At 46.8% G+C, this 25,103-nt stretch overlaps 2 protein-coding genes across 8 annotated transcripts in view; one reads left to right on the top strand and one right to left on the bottom strand.

Moving 5' to 3' along the window:
• Dnmbp (dynamin binding protein) overlaps window positions 1-6,875 on the top strand; it is a 94,321-nt gene extending 87,446 nt beyond the window's left edge. For 6 of the 7 annotated variants that reach the window (XM_087564079.1, NM_001395001.1, XM_087564077.1 and 3 more), the window contains 3 exon segments: window positions 1,404-1,602; window positions 3,261-3,811; window positions 5,427-6,875. In XM_087564079.1, coding sequence (XP_087420205.1) covers window positions 1,404-1,602; window positions 3,261-3,811; window positions 5,427-5,612 — 936 coding nt within the window. In that variant the 3' untranslated portion in view covers window positions 5,613-6,875. 7 annotated transcript variants of the gene reach the window in all.
• Window positions 6,876-19,806: 12,931 nt separating this feature from the next.
• Window positions 19,807-25,103, bottom strand: part of Abcc2 (ATP binding cassette subfamily C member 2) — a 58,734-nt gene continuing 53,437 nt past the window's right edge. The window contains 3 exon segments of the mRNA NM_012833.2: window positions 19,807-20,149; window positions 20,852-21,046; window positions 23,592-23,758. Of these exon segments, the coding sequence (NP_036965.1) occupies window positions 20,020-20,149; window positions 20,852-21,046; window positions 23,592-23,758 (492 nt within the window). The 3' untranslated portion in view covers window positions 19,807-20,019.

Genomic DNA, 25,103 nt, shown 5'->3' with positions numbered 1-25,103 from the left:
GTCCTCGCCTCCACTCCAGTAGACGTAGCTAATACTGAGCGGCCTGCTTGGCTCCTGCACATGAACACTGTAGTGGGTGGGAGTTTTGACTTTTCATAACAAAGGGAGAACCTGAGGTTAGTGGTCGGGCCTGTCCCGTCTCAGGCTGTTTCCCAGGCATCACTGATGGGGTTGCCGGGTCCACCTGGAGTTCCGGTGTTTTTGGTGTGCATTTCAAGCTGCCTCCCAGCTCATTCTTGGATCTTAGTAAAGCATTGGTACACTGAGGAGTAAATTAAGGGAAATGCATCGGGCCTGGGTTTTGATCTCGTGTTAGGAGAGCCAGCTAACACAGCCAAACATGAATGACTTCTTTGCCTGGAGTAGCATTGTGGCTTTTGGTTTTTTTTAACACAGGTCTTTCATATTTTATAACTAGGGGTAAGATGCAGCAGATCGTGTGGGCTCCTATGCAGAAGGACCGATTGATTACCCTCCTTCTTAGGCGTTTGCTCTATAAAACCCCATGAGCATTTGTTTACTTTACAAGGGACAATTGGATTTACTATTTTCTCTAGTTTTTCACTTTTAAGATTTTATTTTAGATTATGTGTGTAGGTACCTGTGGAATCCAAAAGAGGATGTTGGATTCTCTGGGGCTCCAGTCATGGTCATGAGCTGTCTGACATGGGTGCTCCCATCCTCTATAAGGGCAGTGAGCACCCTTGACCCCTGAACCATCTCTCCAGCTCCTACCTTTAATTTAATCCTCACTACTTAGGTTTATCTAACAATAATAGAAGACCTAGTGATAGACTTGGTATTTGGAATTTTTTGTTTTCATTCTAAATTTTATTTTATATTTTAGAGTCTGGAGAGATGGCTCAGAGGTTAAGAGCACTGACTGCTCTTCCAGAGATGCTGAGTTCAATTCCCAGCTACCACACGGTGGCTCCTAATCATTTGTAATGTGATATGGTGCCCTCTTCTGGCCTGCAGGCGTACGTGCAGGCAGATCACTGTAACGGAATAAATAATCTTATTTAAGATTGTTTGCTTTTATTTTGGTACTAGCAATTGAAGCCAAGGCCTTATATATGCTAAAAAGATGCTCTGCCTCTGGGCTACTGTACCTCCCCAGCCTCAGAACTTTGGCTGTTTAGTAGCATTTTAATCATTTTGTTGTCACTGTTGTTGTTTTTGCATAAAGTAAGGGTGTTAGCTTGCCTCCTAGCTTCCAAGACATTAAATCATTGCACTGTGTCTTTTACCTAACACAGCCTGACTTGATTATAAAAGTGTCTTTTGTAGGTGGTCGGGTGGCTCAGGGTTGGTGCCTCGCTCCCGCCATGGCAAGCTGAGATTAAACGTGGCTGCCAGGGTGCTGGCCGGTGGTTTCTTATTGGTCCCGTTCTGCCTTTCAGCCAAGCTACATGCTGCAGTCAGAAGAACTGCGGAGCTCCCTGCTGGCGAGGTACCCACCGGAAAAGCTCTTCCATGTCCAACGCAACTTCAACGCAGCTCAGGACTTGGATGTCTCCCTTTTGGAAGGTGATCTGGTGGGCGTGATCAAAAAGAAAGACCCCATGGGCAGCCAGAACCGCTGGCTCGTGGACAACGGAGGTGAGCACCCCAGGCACTGGGCAGTCAGGCTCTGAGGAGAAAGACGAGTGAGCCCTGGGTTAGGGGAAGTAACTGTAGAATCGTCCTGATTTCTCGAGTGTGGAGCCCGGGTTGATCCTGAAGCTGCCTGCTTCGGATTGCTTTTGTTCTGACAGCTTTCAGAGACAGTTGTGGTATTTATCTACCCTGAAGGTGTCAGTCACTGTGTTTGTTCTTTGCCTCCTGATTCTGTAAAGTGTGTGTGGTTTTGTCAGCTTTCTCCGCAGCGACGTTTATGGCTAAGTGACCGAAATGAACCAATTCACAGTTTTCTCCTTTTTGGAGGAGGATTATGGGCTTTAGTATAGTCCTTTTTCCCACAATTCTAAATGCAGCAAGTTGATAAAAACAGGGCTTTTTCAGAACCCCCTTGTTAAGGCCTGAACTGAGTAAAGGAAAGAATTTATGATCATAACTTACATTATGAAATAGATAAGCATTTGACATTCCTCAAATAAAAAACTATGAGTTCCAAAGACCATGGCCCAAGTATTTTGGGGGCTTAGGCCAATTTTAGCATTTTGGGGTTCCTTTAAAAGCATCTTTATGAGGTGGCTCAGTTGATAATGCTGTACCAGCCTGAGATTAGAATTCAGACCCAGAATCCATATAAAAAGCCAGGCAGCCTCTAATGGAGGGACCCAGGAGAGTCCCTTGGCTCTAGAAATCTGTAATTCCCTTGTGAGCAGAATCCTGGGATGGAAACAAAGGCAAAGTTTGATGAGACTTAAATAATCCTGGCATTTAATTAAAAGGGAACCGTGAGGGGGCGCTCCCCACTTCAGGAGTCACATGACCAGGGTCCTGCGTTCTCTTAAGACCAGAGACACTTGTGTGCTGAGAGCCATCTGTCACCACCACGTGCTGGGCATGGCCGTGTTCTTGTCCCAGCATCCCCTGACCCTACGATGGCTCTGATGTGTGGAGGAAAGGAGTGCAGGTGGCCTTTCTGAGGAGCTCAGCCCTTGAAATCCATCTTGGCCAGATGTGGTGTTTTTGAACTTAAGCTCACCCAAGTCTTGTCTCAGTTTAGTGATGCCCTGGAGATCCTGTCACATTGTCTGCTGTGCCACTGCCAAATTCAGCAAGGCTGGCCTTGAACTTGCAGTAATCCCTCTGTCTCAGTCTCCTGAGTGCGGAGGTTACAAGTACGAGCTACCTGAGTTTTGGTTTGCTGTCTTGTCACTGTCCTGTCAGTTGTGCACAGACACCTTATTACTTAGGGTGGTGCAGCTGTAAGAATGACCTAGAACGTAGGAGCCATGGGTATGGGCGTCTTCCGGTGTTGGATGTTGCAAACTGTGGATCACTCTTGACCTAGCTTTCTGTTTGACTGTGGTGACTTGGCTGCATGTGTGTCCGTGCCCCACATATGCCTGGTGTGCCTGTGGAACACAGAAGGTGGTGTTGGACCTCCTGGTGGTCGTGACTGCCATGTAGGTGCTGGGAATCGAACCCAGGTCACTGGAAGAGCAGCCTGTGCTCTTAACTGCCCAGCCACTGCTTTTAAGCCCATTGACCTAGCTTTTAAATGGCATGTTGTAAATTCTTCGATATACCCCACTCCCCTGCCCAGCTCCTCTTGCTCCATGCTCTAGCTGTTTTCTTTCCTTCTGCAGTCACCAAAGGCTTTGTCTACAGCTCCTTCCTGAAGCCTTACAACCCTCGATGCAGCCATTCGGATTCCTCTGTGGTCAGCCACTCTTCCACAGAGTCCGAGCACAGCGGCTCCTCCCCCAGCTTCCATCGCCAGAACAGCAGCAGTGCCTTGACCTTCAACTCCAACAGCATGACTGTGTCCTTCACCTCAGGGCTTCCCCAGAAGCAGCCTCAGGACACATCTCCACTGAGGGAATGTGTCCCCGAAACTCTTGGTGTGTCCTCGAACACGGGGAACCCAGAAACTGGACCTTCCCCATGCCCTTCAGATCCAGGCTTCTCCTGCCAGCGCAGGCCGGGCAACCCTGCAGATGGCACCCGAGAGATCAGCCAACCTGCTTCAACCTTGAGGGGCTGCCAGCGACGCTCCCTGCATTCCGAAGTGCTCGGTTACCCTGTGCCAGGGCGCAGTGACCAAGGCAGTGACTCCATAAAAGGAACCTCAAGAGCCTGTCAGACCGCAGGAGACAGAGACAGAGGGCTCGGAAGCAGCGAGGCAGAGGGCAACCAGGTACGCACACCCTGCCCTGTGTGGCTCCAGAGCGTGGCAGACATAGAGTGAGTGTGGGAGAGGACCAGGCAGGGCCAGTAAACCAGGTGCTGCCCTACATGGCCCAGGACCATGCTGTCCTAGGGAGCAGCTCGCCCCAACTCCCATACACTCCAACACACACACACACACACACACACACAGGCACGCACGCCTGTTTCCACAGACACTACCAGGCCATCCCTAGGGCTCTTCTCTTCATCCCTGGGCATTTAAAAGACACCAAGAAGAAGCCTGTTTTTCACTCTTCAAACCCGTGAATCCTGCCAGGATGTGCAGGCTGCTGTTTAACTCTGCACCCATGCAGACTTTTACCCACCCAGCTATATTTTTAGTCCTAGAATCTAAAAACAAAAGAGCGGTGCTGGTTCAGTTTTTCCTGGTTTCACACGGCCTGCTCACGGGGCTTCACAAGGCCAGGGGCTGCCTTTCTGTCCCCACGTTGGTCCCCCAAGGCTCACCTTGGTTGCAGGGGCTCACACAGCAGCAGGTTTTCACATCGGTGTCAGGAGATACAGTCTGTGTCGTGTTGCCTCTGTTGGGGTCTAGATGCCAAAGGCCACGTCTGGCTTTCATGCCACAGCTGAGAATGGCAGCCGCTGGCTTCTTTCTGGCTGACAGCTTAGGACAGATGTCCCAGCTCTGCCCCAGAGGGAACTCACTTCTAGCCTAGCTGGCCCCAGGGTCTCATGGCCTCTCCCATCACCGAGCAAACCCCACCTCCATGTTGTGCCCCATTTATGACTCCTACAGGTTGACCTTTCTTGCTTTGAGAATAATTGCATATCATTACATTAGTTTGGTTTAAGTTTTTTCTTTCCCGCTCTGGGAATGGAACTAGGGTTTGGGGCGGGCTAAGCCGGTGGGCTGAGCTGTCCTAATAGTTAACTTCTAGGTGGAATCCAGAATTGGCACAGCTCGCCCATCTTCCATGTGGACCAAATGTCCCTGCCGTTCTTTTTTTTTTTTTTTTTTTTTTTTGGTTCTTTTTTTCGGAGCTGGGGACCGAACCCAGGGCCTTGCGCTTCCTAGGTAAGCGCTCTACCACTGAGCTAAATCCCCAGCCCCATCCCTGCCGTTCTTTAAGCCATTCTGAAACCGTGGAAAGCTCTGCGGGTTCTGGAGAGGTCTTTGCTTTTGAAACAGTGTCCCCTGTGAATGCCAGGCTGGCCTCCAGGTGGTGGCATTCCTCCTGCCTCTGCCTCCCGAGCTGTGGGATGACAGCACTTGCCACCATCTGAGATGGTTTCAGTTTTCTTTTCCTCCGCCCTGTTCATTGTGGACTACTCGATGGTATACAGCTGTTAAAACTCCAAGTTAAATCAGATTAGAAATTCAGCTTCCAGCTGGGCAGGTAGGTGGTGGCACACACCTTTAATCCCAGCACCCTGGAGGCGGAGGAAGGCGGATCTCTGAGTTTGAAGACAGCCAGAGCTCCGTAGAGATATCCTGTCTCAGAAAACCAAAAAAGAAAACTCTTCTTCCAGGCCCACGGGGCACAGCAGCTGTACAGCACAGACTGCTGCCTCCATAGCAACTTCCCGCAGGTTTCTAACCCCCTCTCTCCCTCACACAGGTCTATTTTGCCATCTACACCTTCAAGGCACGAAACCCAAATGAGCTGACTGTGTTGGCCAATCAGAGACTCAGGATCCTTGAGTTTAAAGACGTCACAGGCAATACAGAGTGGTGGTTGGCTGAAGTTAACGGAAAGAAGGGCTACGTCCCGTCCAACTATATCCGAAAAACTGAGTACACCTGAGCCAAGTTGCCTTGGGTCCCCACCTCGAGGCCGCTTTCAGTCCACTGAGAAGTTCTGGTGGGCTCCAGGCACCTGCTGTCAAGCAGGGCTCCACCCCACTGCCTATCCATAACGCGGAGCGCACAATAAGCTTTGTTCTGATTGGGTTGTACACTTTGATGCTCGCTAGAATTTGACGTGGGTGGACCCCAAAGGTTTGCCAGTGACTCAGTGTCCACAGGAAGCAGGCCAAATGCTGGTGTCAGCTTTGGGAAATGAGACATTCCCAATCAGAAATGCAGTATTGTATGCCGGAAGCTGTATGGCATCAGAGGATGCTGGCATTGGCTGCCTCGTACGCCTTGGTCAACTGAGTAGTCACGGGGTGAGGAGGAGTGGGTTCCAAGACCTTCTCCATCTCGCCTCCATACACAGGAACAGTTATGTCAGGATCACACCAAACCTGGTGTGTCAAGGTGTCTGAGACACCCCGGTGCCCGGCAGCCTTCTCTCTCTGACACTTGCCCCTCACTCCTAGTTCTTAACACGATAGCCTTTCACTGCTTCCCCGTTGAATGTTTACAGTCTAACTTTTCTTCCACCCGTGAGTCTGGACCATGTGTCTGGAAGGTTCTCTTACCTTGTCGAACATGGTCATCTGCCTCTTCCCTGACACTCATCTTAATTTTATTTGATCTTGATGGTGTCTCCTAACCTTTCTCCCTATACTTATTGACTGACAAGATTTCCCTAGTCTAGCGGGCTTGGCACTCCGGCCAGCCACTGAAAGTATTCTGCTGGGTGGAAGCCAGACGCCTGCCCCACCCCCTTCCACCGCAGCACTCTGCTGCGGTCTAGTCACCTCCACACGTGCTCAAGACAACCCACGTGGCTTATTTTGAAGTAGGTAGGACCGGTGGCCGAAGAAGCTTGCCTTAGAGTTTGGAAATAAGAATTTTCTTTCTCACCACCAACTGCCATACTTCAAGGACAATATTTCAAAGTCAGACAGATGCTAATGTGCCTAATGAGACCTCGAACCCAAGGCTGGAAGGTGATCGCTAAACCCTCATGTGAAGAAACGGTCCCAGAGACTTGTCTCAGCATGGGTCCTAGACTGCAGCCTTCCAGATGCACATGTGGCCTTAAAATCCTGGTGAATCAGGGCAGCCTGTGGACACCCCGGCTGCACCACTGGTCGGAGCCTCTTATGAAGTGTTTATATTTAGAGATGTTTATATTTAAGTCGCTATTTTTTAAATAAAGCATTTCTATTGACCGTAAGTGTGTTTCCTTCATCTTGAATCTGAGCCTTTTTTCTCATCTTTGCCCTGCTGAGCCAAAGAGGACCTGTCTTTTTCCAGTACGTCTACAGTTTACTGTCATAGATTTGAGTCATTAATCCAGTTTGAGGCTTTTTCCTTTCTCTTTGGGGGGTGGGGTGGGGGTGATCTGTGTAGCCCGCACCTCTCAAATGAGATCCTCTTGCCTCGCCTGGGTGGTGGGGTTACACGTGTTTGTACCCTGTAAGTCAATTTTTTTTGGGGGGGGGGTTCTTTTTTTCGGAGCTGGGGACCGAACCCAGGGCCTTGCGCTTCCTAGGCAAGCGCTCTACCACTGAGCTAAATCACCAACCCCATAAGTGGTGAAATGAGACCTTCCCCCCACCACCCCCCCTGAAGCTAGGGACCAAACCCAGGGCCTTGTGCTTGCTAGGCAAGTGCTCTACCACTGAGCTAAATCCCCAACCGATTTTATTTTTTATTTTTTTTTTTAAAGTATGAGGCTGTTGGGCGTGTGGTGTGCACTTTTAATCCCAGCACTTAATTGATTTAGAGTTTTTCATTTCTGGGACTTGCTTTCCTGTGCATTTCTAGGTCTTTGCTGAGTTTTTTCATCCAAATTCTTAAGTCTCTCTAGGATTTCAATTCCTTGTTTTGGTTCTTGTAGTGAGAATTTTGGAATTTTGGTTTCTTAACAGCAACAACAACAAAAGAAATTAGAATGTGCTTTTGTTTTAATCCGGCTGTAGAGATGTGGAATTCGGACCTTCCTAAGCAGCTGACCTTGATTTGCCTGGTGCTCTAGCAGAGGCCTAGTTTTGCCAGCTGCAGGTAATTTCTGTGATGGTGTGATGTTTGGAATTCTGGGAACTTTTTAAAGGTATATAAATGTTAGACTGCCCCACCCCTCAAGATAGGTGGGTGGGTGTCGGTCATTTAGGGAAGTCGGTTCTGTTTTATTAGTAGCCGTGGTCAAAGAACGGAAAGGAATTAGACTCGGGATTTTCCCTAATTCCTCTCTCCCCTCTGTTATTGTTCATCCAGTGTCAGGGATGAGGAGGGTGGGAAAAAGAACCCACAAAGTAGCAAAGACCAGCTACAGGTTCTGAATTCTTTCCTCTGTGAATGTTTCAAGTGTTCTCACCAAAAGGAAATTATGTTCCCATCTGGGCAAGACCATCACTGTTCCCAGCAGCCGGCATTGCACAGCTCAGTGCTATGAAAATGGGCCAGAAATCTGGCTCTGGCTGGGGAGCTCACAGGCGCCACCAATGACCCTAGCACTGCTGTTCAGCTCAGTGCACACCAAACTGCCTCTAAATTCTTACCCCTGCCCATAAATTAATGCAGCCCTCAGACCTTATCAGACACGCGTCTTTGTGTGGTGGATAGTGGTTAGCACGGAAACTCACAACAGGCCAGAGCACAGAGAGGAAGTGTCAGCCATTGCTCAGCTACAAATGATACAGATGTTACAGTTAGAGACCACAAGAGAAGTGGGGTGTGTGTGTGTGTGTGTGTGTAAGATTGTGAGGGTCAGAGGTCAGGGAGAGCTGGAGTAAAACTCCTAGACAGGACACCAACCCAGTCAACATTCTAATTATAGTGAGAAAGGGTTCATGAGCCAGCCCCCCCCCCCCCCCGCCCACACACACACATGTTAATTGAGGAGCTGTGACTTCTGGGAAAAGAGTCTCGGTTTTCTTAGAGGCTCTAGGAAGTTGGACCACACTCCAATGGATGGCCCCAACTTCACAAGTGTAGGAAGAGCACAAATTGGAGTCGACAGTTATTAAAACAAAAGCCAAGAAGCTGGGGCTCTGGGGGGGATCTGAGTTGAGTGTGGGCTGAGTATGATCAAATGCATTATGTGAAATGCAATAAAATATTTAAAAGATAATTATATCCAGTTAGTTGTGCGTCGGTCATTCTGCAGTGGGTTCATGAGTTGAAATGTTGCTCATGATAAACTTAACACAACTTCTAGCCGCAGGGAAATGTCGGCTAGAACATCACAGTGTAAACAGTTGGAGGGGCTCGAGGGCTGCATCAAGGGCTTCGTTCGGAGCTGGTGACTGACAGCAAAGCCATGCTGGCTTCCTTAAAAGGCATCGCCCGGTTTGGAGAGAATGGACTCCAAGCGGATGAAGATTATTGGATCCAAGGCAGGAGAAGCAGTCGCTGGGGATATGGAGTCTAACTGACTTAGGCTAAAGACTTATTGAGAAACGGAAAGAGAAATATCCTATAAAGAATACGAAACTGAAGAAATCAGGGTGTCGTTAAGGAAGAGTATACATCTCAATACCGGATGCTTTCTAGGCCTCCGTTACGTAAGATCTCATCGGCAGGATCAGCAGGGCTAAACCACCATCCTCGGGAAGCTGTGGGAACGAACACTAACCTAAGAGGTCCCCGGGGAATTTGTGTGTGCAGTAAAGGTTGACACACGTCTGTCTTAGTCAGGGTTCCTATTGCTGGGATGAAACACTGCGTCCAAGACAACTTGGGGAGGAAAGGGTTTAGTTGGCTAACAATATCCTGAGTTATAGACCATTGAGAGAAACCAAGGCAAGAACTCCAAAACCCAGCAGAGCCTAGAGGCCGGGGCTGATGCAGAGTCCATGGAAGGGTGCTACTTACTGACTTGCTCCTCGTGGCTTGCTCAGCCTTTTTTATTACAGGACCGGGACCACCAGCCCAAGGAAGGTACCAGCAGGCTGGGCCCTCTCACATCAATCACTAAGAAAACGCTCTACAGGCTCGCCCCACCTTATGAAGGCATTTCCTCATCCGAGGTTCCCTCCTCTTGAATGACCATAGCTTGTGTCAAGTGGACATAAAACTAGCCAGCACAATGTCTAAGTAATTTTTAAAAGCTATTTAATTTTTTAAATGCGCATCTGTGTGAATGTATGTCATATGTGCGTGGTGCCTGTCAAACCCAGAAGAGAGGGTCAGATCCCCTGGAGCTGGAGTCACAGGAAGCTGGGAGCTGCTCAGTGTGGGTAATGGGACAGGACTCCAGCCTCTGCAAGAGCAGCATGTGCTCTTAACCCCTGAGCCGTCTCTCCAGACTCTCAAACTGAGCTTTTCAAACGGAGTCCAGGTAGCCCAGGCTGGCCCCAAATACATGATCCTCCCGTGTGATATATATTCCATGTGTCACCATACTCAGCTAAGCAATTAATGTTTAATAGAATTTTTTGGGTTTTGTTTGTTTTTGTTTGTTTGTTCTATTGTTTTGTTTTGCCTTTTTGGTTTTTTTTTTTTAAGATTTATTTACTTATTTTATGTATGTGAGTACACTATTGCTATCTTCAGACACACCAGAAGAGGGCATCGGATCTCATAGATGGATGGCTGTGAGCCACCATGTGGTTGCTGGAAACTGAACTCAGGACTTAACTGCTGGCCCGTCTCTCCAGCCCCAAACAGCTCTCTTCCACATAGCCCTGGCTAATCTGTAACTCACTATATCGACTAGGCTAGCTTCAAACTCACAGAGATCCACCTACCTCTGCCTCCTGAGTGCTGGGATTAAAGGCTCCCTAGAATTTTATTGGCTGCCAGAGAAGTAGAAGTTAGAGGCTGCAGCCACTCGCACACTAGAAGGGAAGGCACTGAAGAAAGCTTCCACACTCGTGTGCCTGCTTTCCGACTCTCAGGCTTTCTCCATCTGTCTGAAGTAGCTCTTCATTTATCTCACGTTCAGTATCACTAGGGCAGGCATGGATGTGAGGAGTCTAGACAATGGAGATTTGGGGTCTCCCTCTCAAGATTATGACAAGAAGCCCATGAGAAGATGTTTGTGCACACAGGCAACAAACAGGAAGTACGTGATTCAGAGGAGGACTGACTACACTTTCCATCCCAGGCTGGGACTCATGTGGTTTCCAGGACGAGGAATTGCCTGTAAGAACACATCCAAAGATATGCACTTGATTTGAAGCCCTGTGTACCCCACAGTTCCCGTGCACAGGTTCTTAAGCTCTCTCTGTAGCCAATAGCAGCACCTCTCATTGACACTCTCTTTCCCTTCACAGGATGTAGCCCCAATGATCCTTCCACTGGCCTCAACTCCAGTGTGCTGGGATTAGGAACATATACACCATCTGACTCAAAGCTTTTGCAAAGTACTTGGGTTCCTGCGCCTCAATAGTTAATGAGATGTCCTTTATTTTTCTTTTCATTTATTGATTTTTTTGAGGCAGAGTCTCACAACACAGCTCTGGCTGTCCTGGAACTCACTATGTAGACCAGGCTGGCCTCAAACTCAGAGAAACCTGCCTGCTGGGATGAAAGGCATGTGCCACCAACACCCAGCCTAAGAGATACTCTTTAAGGAGAGAGACCACATAGGATGCTTTCCTGGTGTAGCTGTGACCTGGTGACAGGAGGGAGAAAGTAAAAAGAGCAGCCTGGTTAGCGGTATCTGGGAATACTGGGGACAGACAGGCTGCGAGGACCTTGCACCCAACCAGAGGAGTCTGAAGACTCATGCAGACGGTGTCAACAGAGCCTCTGGTACACCCCAGAGGAGTCAGACCCCAAGCATTTCCCATTGCAGCCACCCCTTAAGCACAGGATCAGAAAAGCTAGGCACGACAGGCCTAATCCACCATTGCTAAAATTATGACTTCCTTTGGCCAGCGCCCTCACTGCAGCTGAGAGCAGGACATGGCTGGCTCCAAAGAGGATGCAGCTGAGCAATATTGTTGCATTCCAGTTGGAAAGACGAGCCTGCTGATGACAGGGCCACAGCCGGCTGGAGTCACCTCACCACAGGTGAACCTCACAGTCTGGCTGCAGTGTCCCAGCATACTACACAGCAAACCACACACGGACAAACCCTTCTAGATGGTTTGCCTAACTTAAGCAATGGATTCTTTTCTTGTTGGTGAATTTTAAGAACAATCTCTATTTCCTGAATAAATTATTCAGAAATATTATTTGTGAGTACCAGCCACAACCCCCAAAGGGCGGTACGTATAGCTTTACATTCCAACTTAGTATGTGCGTGTGTGTGTATGTGTTTATGTGTGTGTGTGTCTGTCTGTCTGTCTGTGTGTATGTGTTTATGTGTGTGTGTGTCTGTCTGTGTGTGAGTCAGTGTGTGTCTCTGTATGTGTCTGTGTATCTGAGTGTGTCTGTGTATGTGTCTGTGTGTGCTTGTGTCTGTGTGCTTGTGTCTGTGTGTGCTTGTGTCTGTGTGTGTCTGTGTATCTGTGTCTGTGTGTGCCTGTGTGGTGTGTGTCTGAGTCTGTGTGTCTGTGTTTGTGTGTGTGTGTGTGTGCCTGTGTCTGTGTGTACCTGTGTTGTGTGTGTGTCTGAGTCTGTGTATGTGTGTCTGTGTGTGCCTGTGTGGTGTGTGCCTGTGTGGTGTGTGTCTGAGTCTGTGTGTCTGTGTGCCTGTGTCTGTGTGTACCTGTGTTGTGTGTGTGTCTGAGTCTGTGGGTCTGTGTCTGTGTTTGCCTCCCATAAGCACTCTTCCACTGAGCCCTTAAAGCTATTTCCCCTGCTTCTTATAGAGATGTTAGAATGCCTTGGCCTTGCTGCCCCAGGATAAGACTTCTATTATAACTCCCCTCGAACTATACCCTATGAAATTCTGAATCTGCCTGTTACTTTCCTTTGGTTTCACAGAACCTTGGAAGTAGTTCTCACACCAGGACCAAATGTTCTGGAAAAGGTGTTACAACCAACTATTAGTGATAAGTATGATACTTCAAATCCCAAGTACAGAAGGGTGGGATGAGTTACAAAAATTAAGTGCTCTTTGGAACTCTTGTCAATTTTATCAGAGCCACCAGACAGAGCTCGCCGTTCTTGGTGGCCTCCAGATGACCAACCAAAATCATGACCAAATGAATTAAAGCAAGCTTTTTTTTTTCATTTACGTATATAGGCTGCCTCCCCTAAGGTGGGTTTAAGGGGTCAGCTCTGGACGTGGGGAAGATAAGGGGATTTTTATAATATATGTCTTAGTTACGGTTTCATTGCTGTGAACAGACACCACGACCAAGGCGACTCTTATAAAGGACAACATTTAATTGGGGCTGGCTTACAGTGTCAGAGGTTCAGTCCATTATCATCAAGGCGGGAACATGGCAGCATCCAGGCAGGCATGGTGCAGGAGGAGCTGAGAGTTCTACATCTTCATCTGAAGGCCGCTAGCAGAAGACTGGCTTCCAGGCAGCTAAGTAGGAAGGTCTCTCAAAGCCCACCCCCACAGTGACACACTTCCTCCAACAAAGCTACACCTCCTAATAGTACCACTCTCTATGGGCCAAGTATATTCAAACCATCACAATATATAAACATAGCTCTTTTTATTTCATGTGTATTGGTGTTTTGTCTACATGGATGTCTGTATGAGGACATTGGATCCCCTGGAATTGGAGTTACAGATGGTTGTGAGCTGTCACACGGGTGCTGGGAATTGAACCACAGAGCCAGTACGCTTAACCATCGAGCCATCTTTCCAGCCCCAAGATAAGGGTTTTATAGCTCAGGGTAGGTAATTTCCAAATGGGGATTTGGCAGGCAAATTGGAAGCTTTACAGAAGCAGAAAATTACAAGGCAGTCATAACAAGGTGGGCCTAACAACAGGTGGTTATAATAACCTTTTAAAGCAAAGGTAAGAGTTTGCAAGATGGTCATAACTTTCTTTTAATTTTATTTTCTTGGATATTTTTATGTATTTACATTTCAAATGTTATCCCCCTCCCTCCCCATCTCATCCCTTCCTCCCCATCTCAACCCTTCCCCCCATCCCCCTCTTCTATGAGGGTGCTCCCATTCCCACCCGCTTCCACCTCAATGCCCTAGCATTACCCTACATTGAGGAAATGAACCTTCACAGGACCAAGGGCTTTTCCTCCCATTGATGCTGGACAATGCCCTCCTCTGCTACATATGCAGCTGGAGCCATGGGTCCCTCCATGTGTACTCATTGGTTGGTGGTTTAGTCCCTGGGAGCTCTGGTGGAGTCTGATTGGTTGATATTGTTGTTCTTCCTATGGGGTTGCAAACCCCCTCAGCTCTTCAGTCCTTTCTCTACCTCCTCCATTGGGGTCCCCATGCTCAGCTCAATGGTTAGCTGCAAGCATCCTCATCTGTATCAGTAGGGCTCTGGCAGAGCCTCTCAGGAGACAGGTCATAACTTTTTAAAACAAAGGCACGGCTGCCACTTCCTGGAACACAAAACTGTCACTGAGGATTCAGGTGGGGCATACGTAGCCCAATTCTTGAAAAACAGATTTAATCACAACACAGAAACAAACCTAGTTTGTCTGCTATAAAATGCCTTTCAACCTTAAGAAGGAGGTAGGGTGGTTCAGTACTTGCTGCCAAAACAAATCACCGTGAATTCTGTGGCTTAAAACACATCAGAATTTCAAAATCAAGGACTTGTTCTTTCTGGAGGCTCCTGGGGATTGTGCTCCCCTACCTTCTCAGACTTTGTTCCTCAGCTTGGACCTCCTCCCCTAACTCCACAACCAATGCTGCAGCCTGTCTCTCAGCATCCAAGTCTCCACTGTCTCCTTTCTCACCTCAGCAAAAGCTCTTCCACTGAGCCACACCCCATCCGCCAGCTCTGATTACGCTGGGCATCTGAATAACCTGGTGTCTACTCTTTCTGTCCCCAATCCCTTAATTACAATAGCAAAACCCCCTTTTTGTAACAGAATGTGACATTGTCAGGTTCTGTGGATTTGATTGTGAGCATCTCTATCGTAAGAATATTTCTGAGGGCTGGAGAGATGGCTCAGCGGTTAAGAGCACTGACTGCTCATCTAGAGGTCCTGAGTTCAAATCCCACCAACCACGTGGTGGCTCACAACCATCTGTAATGGGATCTGATGCTCTCTTCTGGTGAGTCTGAAGACAGCGACAATGTACTCACATACATAAAATAAATAAATCTTTTAAAAAAAATTTTTTTTCTCTCTCTTTTTTTTCGGAGCTGGGGACCGAACCCAGGGCCTTGCGCTGGCTAGGCAAGCGCTCTACCACTGTGCTAAATCCCCAACCCCTAAAAAAATTTTTTTGATAAGGTAAATATAAGCCTAAAAAAGGCTTTTGAATAAAGATCTAGGGAGTACATATTTTATGGAATGGAGGTCATAAAATCAGCTATGACTTAACTCTGCATTATAACATGAAATCAAGCATGGCTAATATAAAATAAAGGAACAGAGCTGTGCACAGAAAAAAGTTGAATATACGAGTTTGTTCTTAAAAATTAAGGTTCAAACGAGCCTAAAGTAACTTTTATTTTCTCTTTAAAGGCCTACCTTTATATTTCTTTTTACCTAAATGAGATAATGCCTAGTCTACACTCTTTTATTTCTCATTTTCTACGTCTTCCTTATTTTTTTCCTCTATAAGAATTGAACTCTAGCTGGGCAGTGGTAGCACGCGGTTTTGTTTTGTTTTTTTTTTTTTAATCTTTATTTTATTTTATTTTTTTTCCGGAGCTGGGGACCGAACCCAGGGCCTTGCGCTTGCTAGGCAAGCGCTCTACCACTGAGCTAAATCCCCAACCCGAGTTTTTAATTCCAGCACTTGGGGGATGGGGCAGAGGCAGGTGGATCTCTGTGAGTTCAAGGCCAGCCTGGTCTACAAATGGAGTTCTAGGACAATCAAGGATGTTGCACAGAAAACAATGTCTCAAAAAAAAATAGATATATAGATAGATAGTAGATAGATGGTAGATAAATAGATGGATGGATAGATAGAATTGAAGTACAACAATTGCTTATAGGAAGTAGAAAGAAAGGCTGTGAAAATGGAATAATTCTTACATTTGATTCTTTGAAAACATTTTACAATCTTTTTCTTGTGTCATTTCCAAATAATGTGAAAACTTTTTTAAAAAGTTCATTGATAGTCTATATGGATGGTTAACTTACACTTAAAGTAGGCTCTAGTCTTCGTTAAGTAAATCTAAGCTACCTACATTTAAATATCTGTTTGTACAGTGTTTGCTAATTGTCCCATCAATACCCGATTAGTATGCATTTGTGATTAAAGATATTCTCATTCTGTTGCCTAAATGGAATGTATTTCTTCAGATATTTCCAAAAGCTTGCACACAAAATGAGCTTACAAAAAACCCAACAACAGCAACAACAAACAAAACAAACAAAACCCTCACATCCGGTTTTATGTCGGGCTGGTCCTCTCTCTGCTGCAGTTTGCTCAGGAGAATCAGTGTGGCTACTTTGTTTCCACCGTAGCTTCAGAGGAAGCAGTGAGAATTGGTTCTGTGACTGTCTGAAGGGCCATAAACAGTCAGTATCCGGGCTGGTCTGAACTGCTGCAGCCGAGACACTGCTGAGCGAGCCTGGGGGGGAGGAACAGGCAGGGAAAAGGCTTTGCCTCCCCTAGGTCTCTCTGCCTCAGCTCCTGAGAGGAGAAACTCTCAGGGCTAAGATATGATGCAAACAAACAAAAACAAAACCCAACCAAACAAACAGGATTGATAAATCCCAGCCTCGACTTCACAGAGCAGAGGCAGGAAGGCTAGATTTGAAAGAGATAAGACAATAGCTTAATAATGACCTGAGCATCTTTCCGTAGTTATGGGACATTTTGAGAGATGCTGCATAGTTTGCTGCACCTTAGTTGACCTTGGAAGACAAGGGGGAAACTATTCTTGATTTTAACTCCTCTGACCATGTATCTGTAGGTCTCCAAGTAAGGTTACTGAACAGTCAGTGGGTCAGATGCAGCGTGGTTTTTTGTTTGTTTGACTAATGTACAATGTCTACGTAAAGCTTGAATAGGAACTAAACACCTTAAGCCTTGATTCAACATACTAATGCACAGAAGAGTCAGCAAGGACAGGAAGAGGCCAAAAGATCAATGAAGGTGACGGTGGTATTTTGGAGGAAGTCCTAGTCCTCCATACTTACTACCTAAAACTGTCCCAGAAATTAATTTACTAAAATAAGAACGTTCGAGGGGAAGATTAACTGACAACACAGCAGAAGTGAGCGTTTATTTAAATAAAATAGTTTTATTTATATTAAATGACTTTTAAAATGATAAAACACTTAATAGATACTAAATAAATAGAACTGGCTGTAAATCTAAGTTCTCTGATGATAACCATACAAGGATCCGCCTGGGCTGATTAGTTTGGGAGATGATCTGGAGGTTGGTAGGACTCTCCTTCATCCTCAATGTAAACTGTGCCTCTGGTTTCCAAAGTTCCCCTTGTTTCTCCAAACGTTGTATGTCTAGAAACATGTTTTAAGAAACAAACTGGAGAATTGTATGGGTTTAGAGTGCAGTTGAGAAGAGAATGAGGGTTGTTTTGTTTAAAGTACAGAACAAGAAACTTCCACTGCTTAACTGATTATCCAGAAGTGAAAAAGAAACTGAGCTAAAGGTTGTGCTGGTGGCGGAGAAAGGGAGCAACAAAGATTGCGGGAGAGGGAGAGCAAGCACAAAGAACCAACAGAGCTAAAGGCACACAGTAGTTCTGACAGAGCGTTAGAGGTACAGTACTATATTAATCAATCCTCAAATGTCGCTCCCCTGCCACCAAAAAATGGGAGTTATCTCAGGCATGCCATGCGGGGCTTCATTCTTCTTTCAGAGAACATAGGACAACGGGTATTTCTACAACAGTAGAGTGTTAGATTCATGTCTGCTAACTTGCAGTTACAGGAACTTACTTTTTGAGTAAGTTGGTAACAGTTCAAAAGCTAGCTTTGAAAACTAGCCACTAATTGTGAACTGTTCGCAATGTATCCAATCTGCAGAGTCGGGGAAGGAGCATCTTCCTTAAGTCAACAGTTTGATATCTACTTAACTTTGTTCATTCAGGTGCTGGAAACCGGAACACTGTTATCTACTCTGGACAAACTTTTAGAGGGCAGGGGAGACTTATGATTCGGATAACCAATGAAACTGGGATCCGCCAGGGCAAAGGAGATGGGAAATACTTTAGCTGTATACCCAACCTCTGAGAACTATGGCATCTTCATATTAAACTCAAGTCTTCAGAATTACCTCCCCTAATGGAAGAACACAACGGTCCTCCAGCACAATCCAAAAAAGGGCTGTGAGGTTGGCACAAAGGCAGTCAGGCTTCCAAACCACCTAAGCTTAAAGGCTTCCTCCGTCAATAATACAGGACACCAACTAAGACATAAAGCCAAGATGAACCCACACAGACTCCTCTGATAACCCTGAGTCTTGAAACAGCTCCTCTTGAAATGGCCAGATAAATGAGGAACATAGAGTTCAGGAGTCAAGAACAGCCACGAAGCCCATGCCCAGCGCCATCTTACTCTTTAAGCGAGGACTCTCCCTGAGACTTGAAATCACAAACCAGGTCTTAGATGATTGTGCTCTCTGAACTGTCTGGTTTGGACTCTTAGTGGAGAACTTAGCCCCAAGAGGTCTAGGTGATGTCCCAGGGAGCTGGCAGAGGCCTTCAACTGTTCTCTTCGGAAGAATTTAACTCCAACCTCAAAGAACAATCTCAGATCAAATTGTAAAGGAAATAAAAAAACTCATAGCAAAACTTGAGACATCAAAGAAATATGACACCACAAATAATACAGAGGGGGAGAAATGGCACCAAGGTTAAGAACACTGCTGCTCTCACAGAGGACTCAAGTTCGGTTCCAGTACCCACAGGTGGCTCACGACTGTCTGTAATTCCAGTTCCAGGGAGATCTAAAGCTCTCTTCTGACTTCTGATGCACATGCTACACATATATGCATGCAAGTAAAACATTTATACAATAAAATAAATAAATCTTTTAAAAGTGAAAATAGCTAAATTATTAAAAATAATTAAATAAAATTAAAAATAATTAATAATTAAAATAAATCAATGAATAAAAATTAACATTAAAAAGGCAATACGTGAGAAAGAACCCAGATGCTGAAACCATGAGATACAACGTTTTAAAAACTGTAATAAACTCAGATGCTACGGAGACACACAGGATACTGACCCTCCACAGAAGCCAGGACACACACACACAGTGAACCCAAAATCAGATCTTAGTTAATGCTCATTGCTTAAACTGGAGCTGCTCAGGATAACCCTGCATACCACCCATTTACAAACACAGTATCCCAGGATGTTCATCACACTGATGTATCAGAGGAGAAACCAATGCTCGCTCACCTCTGTCAGTAGAGAAAGTACGATCTGTTTGCAGGACGCTGTGCTATGGGGGTGGGGGTGGGGCTGGGGGAGGGGGGGAGAGAGGGGGGAAAGAGAGAGAGAGAGAGAGAGAGAGAGAGAGAGAGAGCGCCCTGCCTTGTGCATCAGTGTAGACAAACTGCAAATGCATTGTTAGCAAAGGTGTAGTGTAGGTAGCCACAGGGAACAAGTTGTGCACGTCCATTTACATCAGCTAAGACAGCATACACGGCCTGGACACACGAAGGTGGTGAACACTAAACTAGGGGAAGAATTAGGAAATTTAGGAATAGCAGTTATTTCTGGGAATGGGGGGTGGAGGGGTGTAGCAAGAAATTATGATCAAGGCAGGGCAATGAGGATTCTTTTTTGAGGTGTGTATGCAGGTGTTGGTGTGTGTTGAGGCCTTTGGCTCTGTCCACCTTCGGGTTTTGTTGTTGTTGGTTTGGTTATTTTGAGACAGGCTCTCTTCCTGACCTGGAATTTCCCAGGCAGGCTGGCTCTGCTGGCTGGCCGGTTACTGGGCCCCAGGAACTGACGAACTCTGGCTCTCCAGCTCTTGTTCTATTACCCTGTGCAACTATGCTTGTTCTTAAAGAAAAAGAAAAAAAGGAAAAAAAAGGAGCAGGGCGGCAGGGGGGTGGGGGAAGGGAGGGTTCCGGGGTCCAAATCAGGTCCTCATGCTTTCAATGCAAGCACCCTAACAACGGAGCTATCTCCCCAGCTCAGTTGTGGATTTTCTAAGGTACTTAATACTATTTATTTAAATATTTATTCATGATAATCTTTGAAGTGTCTATTTTTACAGGTCTCTGGCTGAGACCAGAGATTGCTGGAGCCTTAGAGTTTGAGGCCAGCCTGAGCAACGGGAACAAAATATGTGTCTTTGCACCTAGAGCACAGTCACAGAAACCAAAGCAAATAATAGAAACTGTTCTTATAGTCCGCCAGCCACGGAACCAGCTGCTAGAGCTCTGTGTGATTCACATTTTCAATGCCGGCTTCCTTGGCCATCAGATAGAAGGAACCTCTGTTGGACAGCAGTTCTTCAGGACTGCCATACTCGACAATCTTCCCGTTGTCTAGGACCATTATCCTAAAATAAAGAGGAAAGAGATGCTTTAGAAAGTCGCGTGTCTCGGTCCCCAGCCCCGAAAAAAAAAGAAAAAAAGAAAGAAAAAAAAAAAGAAGAAGAAAGTCGAGTGTCAAAGCTCACCGTTTGTAAGAACTACCACGGGAAGGACTAAGGTGTAGTCAATAGATCAGTGACAACGACTGAATCTCGGCAGTGAGCAGGGGCGGACAGCCATGGCTCTGTGTCTGACACTCAACAAGGGGCCAGTGCAGTAGGATACAATGTTGCTACAAAGTACTCCTTATCTAAAGATGCTTGGAATAAGACCAGGCTCCTCCCTCTCCAAACAGTTGGGCTAAAGTAGAAAGTGTTGAAGCTGTGGTGGCTGGGAAGGTCCGTGTCCCCATCTGTCATCTGTGTAAGACTGACTAGGCTTCCACCTTCCCACAGTCCGTCACTACTGTTTCTTATTTTATCCTTGGCCCCATTAGCTTTTATTAGCCTGATGTACAATTTTGGCTGAATGTATTAAAACTGTAAGGCCTCGGGGTTCCAAATGACATGGTTCAGCCTCCTGCCGTGAAGAGCCTCCGGGCTTCTAGCTGACACTGTGACTGTGCTCTGGGTTATGTTCTGCCCCCACACTAGTCACTGTCCATGTGGTGCACACACACGCAGCCTGTGGGGAGTGGTGACGCCACCCCCCCACCCCCGCACACTCACTTGTCACTGTCCATGATGGTGTGCAGCCTGTGAGCGATGGTGATGACCGTGCACTGGGAGAACTCCTTTCGGATGGTCGTCTGAATGAGGCTATCCGTCTCGAGATCCACTGCAGCCGTGGCTTCATCCAGGACCAGGATTTTGGATTTTCGAAGCACAGCCCTGCCCAGGCATAGGAGCTGCCTCTGCCCTATGCTGTGGTCAACAGAAGAGGCCGCATGTAAGTCCCAAAGACCAGGGGAAAACCTGCGGCTTGGGGTCAGTTTCACGATTTGGTCCCGTCCAGATTTCCAAAACTACTTCAAAATCTCCCCGTGGTCTCCGTTGTAGGCAATGTTTTCCTAACCTCAGTAAGGAGACTTACCATGGATACTTGATTTAAAAAAGAAAAGGTTTGCTTCTGGGTCTCTTTTTATACAGATTGGGGAACAGCCTAGAGTTGTACGTTTTTTAATAAGCACTCCGGATATTTTCATGTTAAAGCAAGTTTGAAAGGCACTGGCCCAGAAACAGTGATCGCCACAATTGCCAATAACGAGAGCCTACTGCAGCGGTATCGGCCCTGACACCGCTGACATAGGGTGGCACTTCCTAAGGATGTCCCAGTGCCATTTCTTTGTGGCCTTAGCAAATGCATTCATTATTTTAATGTGCAATTCTAGTCTCGGGCTAATTATTTGTTCAAGGCTTTCTGCCTTGATTAGAGACAAAGCCATCTAATGAGCCTGATGTCTTGGTGTGAGATCCAATGTGTGTGGAATTCAAATATACTTGTAAAATGCAAATGGCTTTAATTTGCTAAAAGCCCATAATGAAAGCTGGACCTCTCGCTTACAGAAGGGAGCTTTGGGGCTTTGGGGAATGATGTGAAGGGGAAATTTGGGGATTTGCTGATTCCTCTCCCCTGCTGTGGTCATTAGGGATCGTAATAAACGGGTAGTTAGACTAACGTCCTGTAATTCCTCCATAGGAACATTTCTGCAGGAGATAGGAAGCCGAGAAAAATGAACCTCCAGTTTTTGCTTGTAGTGTGCCCGGGGTCAACTGTACTTTATAATAGCAGGTTCCACTTCAGCTTTCAACAGCCCTCTCCCGCTCATCGAGCCATCACTTACCATAGATATTTTCATCTGTTTTGTTCCTCCCCTGATACATGCAAGTTCTAATTCCCTAAACCAAGCCTGAAACACAGGTCTGGAGTAAAGGCACTAATAAGAGAGTGAAGTGTCTCTCGGCACGGACAAGACAAGGATGCCACAATCTCACGTGTCCCCCATGTCCCCTCATGGTCCCCCCTGTCCCCCCTGTCCCCCTGAAGTATTAACAGCCTGGCATTTATCCCACAAGCCTGTCTCTCCCACTATGTTTTATGTGCTTGGAAATCGAGAGTTGTATCTGTGTTGTGTGCCTCTGTGTCTCAGTGCCTGGCACGTAGTAGGTGCTAATACATATCTCCCGACTGTATAGTTGAATGGTCTTTTATAGGAGGCTAAACAGCTACTTAAGCCTTGCAGGCCCCTGTATCTGTTGCAAGGAAAAGCAAGACAAGATGACATTCACTACCAAGCCATGCAAGGGCCCCCTGGGTGAAGTCACCTTCGTCCTGGGTTCAGTTGGCTTTGAGGGACAACCTGAACACTGGAACTTAAGTTCTCTGGGTGAGTCCCTCAGCCTAGTCTAGGGCTTTACACAGGCTTCTCAGGTTGCAGCACGCACACAAGCCACCTGGGAGTCTTGCTAAAGTGTAGGTTTGAATTAGAAGGTACACGTTCTGGGATTCTGAGTTCATCTGAAGCTACTGTGTTGACCCACAGCTTCCAGACCACTGTTTGCCCGACTGACTTTCCCCTTCCTGTACTCTAATTACCGCTGGCCTGTGCCCTGCCTTCCACTGCCTAGGTACCTGGGTCAGAAGGAACAACTGTCTGCAAGCAACAGGCTCTAAGGGCTGGGCTTCAGTGAAGGGAAACCCCAAGCTCTCCTAGGGAGAATGCCAGCACCACACATTAATAGATGTACAGTGAAGACCACACGTGAAGTGTCAGGATATAAAAAAATATATTTTAAGGTTAAAAACTACAAACTCGGGCTGGAGAGATGGCTCAGTGGTTAAGAGCACTGACTGCTCTTCCAGAGGTCCTGAGTTCAATTCCCAGCAACCACATGGTGGCTCACGACCATCTGTAGTGGGATCTGATGCCCTCTTCTGGTGTGTCTGAAGACAGCTACAGTGTACTTACATAAAATAAATAAATCTTTAAAAAAAAACAAAACTACAAACTCAAAGAGTCACTGTTATCAATTTAAGGTGTTTCTGCAATGCCCAAGAGCTTTTCAGTCAGTAAATCTCATCCACGTCCCTTTTAGGTTGGTGGTTCTCCAACTGAGATGCCTTTTATAGCCCGAGGGATTCTTCACGCTCCCATGCCCAGACTGTGTTTCATAACAAGTAGATCAGGTTGACCCAGGAATCTGGCTGTTGCTGCTGAGACTTGAGACTCTGTTTCTATGATTCTCTACTACAGTGGCATTTGAGGGTTCAGGTGACATAATGCCACACGAAGGGCACATTTACTAACAAAGGCTTTCAAGCGTCCCTATGCGTTTTAGCACATTTTATCTTATTTTTTTACACATTATGGATTTGATCAATACGGTGTAAAGCCCACAATGCCAGACCGTATCTAATACCAGAACAGTTCCCTCACACCCTCCCACGGCCATGGAAAAAGTCGCTTACCTCAGGTTGTCACCACCCTCTGTCACTTCGGATAACAACCCAAGCTGTAGGCCAGACACAAAGGATCTGAGGTGAGCCAACTCCAGGGCCCTCCAAACCTCCTCATCTGAATATTTGTTGAAAGGGTCGAGATTCATCCTCAGACTCCCCGAGAACAAAATGGGGTCCTGAGAGTCAGAGAAAGGGGAGCCATTAGGGTTCATGTCAGCAAAGGGCCCAGTCATTCTTTGTGGCCAGGAGAACATGGGTAGGAGTGGTCTGTCGTGAACTCTGGGCAGGAAGCTGGTTCATGATTGAGGTTTTGGAGGCTTCCGAAGGCCTGGAATATCTGCAACTGGAAACTGAGCGGGGTGGGGTGGCCCTTGGTTAGCGCCTGCTTCCTTCCGTTCTGGGATCTTTCTGTAGACATGCAGATTTGCTGCCTAATCTCTTTAGAAGATGAAAAGGCCATCCTTTCCTGAAACAAAACCTCCGGACTTAGGACAAGGGAGACCAAAAGAGGTAGAAAAAGATCGTATAGTCATCTGAGAAGCTCTTGCATTTTGAAGAGGTCATAGAAAAGAATATACTAAGCCGAGAAAATATGGGGGCTGTGGAGTTGTTTCATGTACGACCGTGAGGCCCTGAATTTGAGTCCCCCAGCATCCAGTAGAAAGTCGTGCTCACGCAGGGAAAGAGAGAGAAGCAGAGACTACAGATTGTCCGCAGTCACTGACCACTGGCCTAGCCAAAACAGAAACAAGAGACCAAAGACAAAAATCCTCCAGAGGTGGCTTGTAGTTCAAAGCACTGACTACTTACTCCTCTCGCCGAGGATCCAGATCCAGTTCCCATCACCCACACGACAGCCTACTGCTCTCCTTAACCCCTGATCTTAATGCCAGGCCTCTGTGAGAACCAGGTCCAAATGCAGCACATGTAGATACACACAGCAAAATACTCATAGCACATAAAATAAAACAACAACAACAACAACAACAACAAAAAAGTCCCCAAAGGGCCAGCTGCAGGTTCTTCGAGAGAACCCGTCTCAGTGGAACAGAGGAGAGAGTGACAGAGAGGGCATCACACTGTCCTAAGCAGCATCAAACCCTCCACAGGCACCTGGCCACGGTGCAGAGGGAGCAATGGTTCTACGCCTACTGTGAGAGGAGAGGCCTTTGTGGCAATCCTTACTTGGTAGGGTCCATAGAGCAAACCAAAGGGAGGTCTTTCTTGCTGATCCGATGCATGTTCCGCTTGCTGGCAAAAACCCGCAGCAAATTCCCTCCTCTGTCTTTTAGCCACATCAAATGAGGAGTATAAGGCTTAATGGCTTCAAGCTTGGGCAGCAAAATTGCTACTGCTAATTACAATGATCTCAGCAAACCCTGATGGGCTTACAGAAACGCCAAGTAATCATCTGCTCTATCCGACTGCTGGCGCGTTGCTGCCACCTACTGGTCATGTCTAGCAGCCGCACGTCACATGCAAAATACCAAGACACAGACTCTGCGGGGGGGGGCGGGGGGG

Source organism: Rattus norvegicus, chromosome 1, assembly GCF_021556685.1.
Source record: "Rattus norvegicus strain SHRSP/BbbUtx chromosome 1, alternate assembly SHRSP_T2T, whole genome shotgun sequence".
NCBI lineage: Eukaryota > Metazoa > Chordata > Mammalia > Rodentia > Muridae > Rattus > Rattus norvegicus.
This window is presented reverse-complemented; position numbering and strand designations above follow the sequence as displayed.